The 5,509-nt window shown below is 61.5% G+C and overlaps 1 protein-coding gene across 1 annotated transcript; it reads left to right on the top strand.

Annotated features, from left to right (window-relative positions):
• The first annotated feature begins 3,103 nt into the window (after positions 1–3,103).
• Positions 3,104–4,049, top strand: LOC120964742 (uncharacterized). Its single transcript, XM_040389615.1, has 2 exons — positions 3,104–3,622; positions 3,966–4,049. The coding sequence occupies exons 1-2, from the start codon at positions 3,104–3,106 to the stop codon at positions 4,047–4,049; spliced, it is 603 nt and encodes a 200-aa protein (XP_040245549.1).
• Positions 4,050–5,509: the final 1,460 nt, after the last annotated feature.

Below are 5,509 nucleotides of genomic sequence, written 5' to 3'. Positions count from 1 at the left end.
CCGGAACAGCTACGAGGGCGTCCATGAAGTCCAGGCGATCCAGTACTTCGTCAGCGGGTGCCGAGACGGCACCCTCCTCAAGCACAAGCTCTTACGCTCTGAGCCGGCCACCATGGCCGCGCTCATGCTGACGGCGGACAAATACGCCAATGCCGACTCCGCCATGAAGATCCAGGTGGCGCTGGATGAAGCCGGTTCCCCGTCCGAAGCCGGCCGGCGAAAGCAGCCGGCAGGAGCATCACCAGAACAACAAGCGCAAGGCCACCAACCGGCGCCGCGTCACGACAACCGGCTCGTCGCGGCCACCGAGCCCGTGGCGTACCCGGCGGCGAAGCGCCGGCAAACCGGCAAGACGGCATGGCAACCCGCCATGAGCTTCGAGCAGATGTTCGACGCCCCCTGCAAGCACCACAGCGGCGCAAGACCCTCCATGCACACGCTTCGGAAGTGCGCCATCACCAAGCGCATCATGAGGGGCGACGTCCCGCCCCCTCCGGCTCCGGCTCCAGGCGCGGGACAGCCGCCTCCGCCTCCACCGCCGCCTCCAACTGGCGGCACGATGCGCGATAACGCCTACCCGGACCAGAGCGCGGCCTACGTCGTCTTCACCAGCCTCGGCGACGACAAGCGCAGCGAGCGCCTCCTTCGGCAGGAGGTCAATACCGTCGTCCCGGCCAAGCCGGAGTTCATGCATTGGTCGGATCGCCCAATCACCTGGACCCGGGAGGATCACCCGGCAGTCATGCCGAGCCCGGGTGGTTACGCCCTCGTCCTCAACCCCACCATCGCCGCGCGGCGCACATGCAAGTTCTCCCGAGTCCTCATCGACGGCGGCAGCAGCATCAACATCCTCTACCGCGACACGATGACCAAGCTCGGCCTCAAGGCCGAGGACCTGGAGCCAACCCGAACGATCTTCCACGGCATTGTGCCCGGCCTCTCCTGCTCCCCCATCGGCCGGGTCCGGCTGGATGTCCTGTTCGGTGACAGCAGCCACTTCCGGCGCGAACCGATCTGGTTCGAGGTGGTGGACCTGTCCAGCGAGTATCACGCGTTGTTGGGCCGGCCCGCGCTCGCCAAGTTCATGGCGGTTCCCCACTACGCGTACCTGAAGATGAAGATGCCGGGTCCCAAGGGCCTCATTACCATCACCGGCGATTACCGCAAGTCCCTGGAGTGCGCCCGAGACGGCGCCAAGTTGGCCGAGTCGCTGGTCATTTCCGAGGAGCGGCCAACTCGACAGGATCGTCGCCCTGGCCAGCGAGGCCTCCGCCGCGTCAATCCCGACCCAAACCCGGCCGACGAGGCCGCCTTCAAGCCCTACAAGGAGACCAAGAAAGTGAAGCTCAACCCAGAAGACCCTAGCTGCAGCAAGTATGTTGTCTTAGGCGCCCGCCTCGACAGCAAATAGGAAGGCGAGCTCGTCGACTTCCTCCGTGAGAATCGGGATATCTTCGCATGGACCCCCAAGGACATGCCGGGTATCCCGAGGAAGTACGCCGAGCACAAACTTCACGTCCACAAGGACGCCAAGCCTGTCCGTCAACCCCTACGACGATTTTCCGAAGAGAAGAGAAGAACCATTGGTGAAGAGGTCGCCAAGATTTTGGCGGCCGGCTTCATAATGGAAGTGTTTCACCCCGAGTGGCTGGCCAATCCAGTCCTCGTCCTGAAGAAGAACAAGACCTGGCGCATGTGTATCGACTACACCAGCCTCAATAAGGCCTGTCCCAAGGATCTGTTCGCTCTCCCGCGGATCGACCAAGTCATCGACTCGACCGCCGGGTGTGAGCTCCTGTCCTTCCTGGACGCTTACTCTGGCTACCATCAGATCAAGCTGGACCCGGCCGACGCCCTGAAGACGTCCTTCATCACGCCCTTTGGGGCGTATTGCTACATCACCATGTCGTTCGGCTTGAAGAACGTCGACGCCACCTTCCAGCGCTGCATGCAGAAATGCCTGCTGTCGCAACTCGGCTGCAATATCCACGTATACGTGGACGACATCGTGGTGAAGACCAAGCAGCACCTCACTCTCCTCGACGATTTGAAGGAAACCTTTGCCAACCTCCGCGAATACATGGTCAAGCTTAACCCAGAAAAATGCGTCTTCGGCGTTCCGGCCGGAAAGCTACTCGGCTTCCTCGTCTCGGAACGCGGCATTGAGGCGAACCTGGAGAAGATCAAGGCCACCGAGCGCATGCGCAAGCCGTCTCAGCTGCACGATGTCTAGAAGTTCACCGGATGCTTGGCCTCGGTCAGCCGGTTTCTAAGCCGGCTGGGCGAGAGGGCGCTACCCCTGTACCAGCTGATGAAGAAGACGAGCCCATTCGAATGGAACGGGAAGGCAGATGAGGCCTTCCAAGACCTCAAGCGCATGATCTCCACTGCACCAGTCCTGGCAGCGCCAACCGACAAGGAGCCGCTGTTGCTCTACATAGCCGCGACCTCACGGGCAGTCAGCACAGTGCTGGTGGTCGAGCGACCAGAGAAGGGCAAGATCCAAGCCGTCCAGCGCCCAGTCTACTACCTGAGCGAGGTACTCTCCATCTCCAAGCAGAACTACCCGCACTACCAAAAGATGTGTTACGGCGTGTATTTCACCGCCAAGAAGCTGAAGCAGTATTTCCAAGAGCACGTCGTCACCGTGGTCAACACGGCGCCTATCGGAGAAATCATCGAGTGCTGGGATGCCTCTAGCCGGGTTGCCAAATGGGGGATCCAGCTAGCCGGCCACACCATCCTCTACGAGCCCCGCACCGCGATCAAGTCTCAAGCCCTGGCCGACTTCCTCGTCGACTGGACCGAGACCCAGTACTTGCCGCCGCCTCCCGACTCGACGCATTGGCGCATGCACTTCGACGGGTCCAAGATGCGACTCGGCTTGGGGGCCGGCATCGTACTTTCGTTCCCGAAGGGCGACCGGCTTCACTACGCGCTCCAGATCCACTTCGCCGCCTCCAACAACGTCGCCGAGTACGAAGCCCTTGTGCACGGCCTCCGGCTTGCCAAAGAGCTCGGCATCCGGCGCATCCTATGCTACGGTGACTCGGACCTGGTGGTGCAGCAATGCTCTGGCGAATGGGACGCCCACGACTCCAACATGGCAAGCTACCGCTTCCTCATCCAGAAGCTGTGCGGATCCTTCGAGGGCTGCGAGTTCCTCCACGTCCCGTGCGCGGAGAATGAAGCAGCCGACACGCTCGCCAAGATCGCCTCGTCACGACAAGCCATCCCGTCCGACGTCTCCCTCGAGCACCTGCGCAAGCCATCCGTCAAGCCATCGCCGGACTCCGAGTCCATCCACGTTCCAGACGACCCGTACGCACCTCAACCCGGCCCGAGGGCTGCTGAACCCGGCCCGGGGGCTGCTCAGCTCGACCCGGCCACCATCGTCCCGGACCCGGCCGTCGCCATCCCCAACCCAGGGGCTGCTCAACCCAGCTCGGGGGCTGCTGACTCGAAACCCACCCTGGTGGCCGTCTTCGCCGTGGTTGCGGCTCCATCTTGGGCCCTCCCAATATCAGAATTTTTGGAGAATGGGGTTCTCCCCATGGACGAGACCGAAGCCCGGCAAGTGCAGCGCTGGGAGTCCGCCTACAACATCATCAACAACGAGCTCGTCAAGCGCAGCTCCACCAGCGTGTTCCAGCGCTGCGTCGAGCAGGAACGGGGCATCGACATCCTCCTCGACATACATCAGGGCGAGTGTGGGCACCACGCCGCATCACGATCCCAGGTGGCCAAGGCGTTCCGCCACGGTTTCTACTGGCCCACAGCCCTCCAAGATGCCGAGTCGCTCGTCCTCAAGTGTGAGGGATGCCAGCGCTTCAGCAAACGCAGCCACCAGCCAGCGTCAGCACTCCCCACCATACCGATCGCCTGGCCCTTCACGGTTTCGGGACTCGGCATGGTGGGACCCTTCAAAATCGCTCGAGGCGGCATGACGCACTTGCTTGTGGCAGTGGACAAATTCACCAAATGGATCGAGGCAAGACCAATCAAGAAACTGGATGGGTAAACAGACGTCCGGTTCATCAAGGACATAGCGGTGTGCTACGGCATGCCGAACAACATCATCACCGACAATGGCACCAACTTCGCCAAGGGTGCGGTCGAGCAATACAGCTCCGGCTCCGGCATCCGCCTCGACCTGGCCTCCGTTGCGCATCCGCAGTCCAACGGGCAGGTCGGCCATCTACCAGCAAGGCCTGAGGCACTACCACAGCAAGAAGATCAAGCCCCTCGCGTTCCGTGAGGGCGACCTCGTCCTTCGACTCGTCCAAGAGCAGGCAGGCCAGCACAAGCTGTCCCCTCCATGGGAGGGCCCATTCATCGTGAGCAGGGCCTTGCGCGACCGCAACGCCTACTACCTCATCGACGCACGCAAGTCAAGGAAGTGCAAGAAGGACACGGCCAGTGAAGAAACGACCCGGCCGTGGAACGCGGAACTCCTCCGCCCGTTTTACAGTTAGACGCACGAGCGTATGTATCATCGCCTTTTGTAAACACATGAAACTATGGGGTCCCCGAACGACACTCGGGGGCTGCCTTTTGTCGACCAATTTATTGTGTCAATATTTTCTTGCATCACTATACCACTGAACCCGGCCACCGGTCCGACTCGCTCGACCCGAGGGCCCGAGGGCTGGCCGGCTCGGTCGCCACCCCGCCGTCTTACTTGGTGATTCCTGATAAAGTTAGGATGCCGCGGTCCCCCACTTCGCCCTAAAAGCCACAGATCCAGCTTTGGCTGTCTGCTGGCAAGGACAACGGGCCAAAGCTCCTTTACGCTTCATACACTAAGTCAAAGGCTGCCGGGTCGATCAACCCAACCCACTATTCATCAAATGAACAGCCGCACGACCGGCTGCTCGCCAACCGGCTTCGCCGGATTGCCGCCAGCCGGCCCAGTGGGTGTTTTGCTCGTGCTCAACGTTTCGAGGGACCCAAGTCCTGTGCGCTCCTCTCAAAGAACCGAACTCCTTGTCACGGACCGGAGCCTTGGTCGTCTGACTCGCGGGAGGGAGGTTTGAGAAAGGAAAAGCGCATGAAATCGGTCCACAAAACGGAAGGCAAAAAAGCAAAAGCACCCACGACATCTACACAAGTACTTAAGAAAAGGCCCACGGCCCGAGTTCATTACACCCTAAACCCCAGTGAGTGGATGGACCTGCTATCTAACAGATTTTACACAAAGTGTCTCAGGCATCTCCAGCGCCGCGTCGCGACATCGACGGCTCTCCCCTCGCGGCCTCCGGGTCCAGCGAGGTGTCGGTGCCCTCCTCAGCACCCGCGTCGCGGTAGACGCCCGTCTCCTCCGAGGTCCCCTCCGGATCGTGGAGGAGCAAGCCATAGTCGTCGCTATCCACGGCCCCACCGTCTTCCGTCCGCTCCGGATGGAACTCGTCGTGGAAGGCGAACTCGGCGATCCAGCTGGCCCGGGAGGCGATCCGGCCGGCTTGCTCCTGCAAGATCTGCTCCGAACCGGCCCGCTGGCCCATCAACA

The sequence above is a fragment of the Aegilops tauschii genome, chromosome 5, assembly GCF_002575655.3.
Source record: "Aegilops tauschii subsp. strangulata cultivar AL8/78 chromosome 5, Aet v6.0, whole genome shotgun sequence".
In the NCBI taxonomy this organism is placed as follows: domain Eukaryota; kingdom Viridiplantae; phylum Streptophyta; class Magnoliopsida; order Poales; family Poaceae; genus Aegilops; species Aegilops tauschii.
Note: the sequence above shows the minus strand (reverse complement) of the source record. Positions and strands in the feature narration are given on the sequence as shown.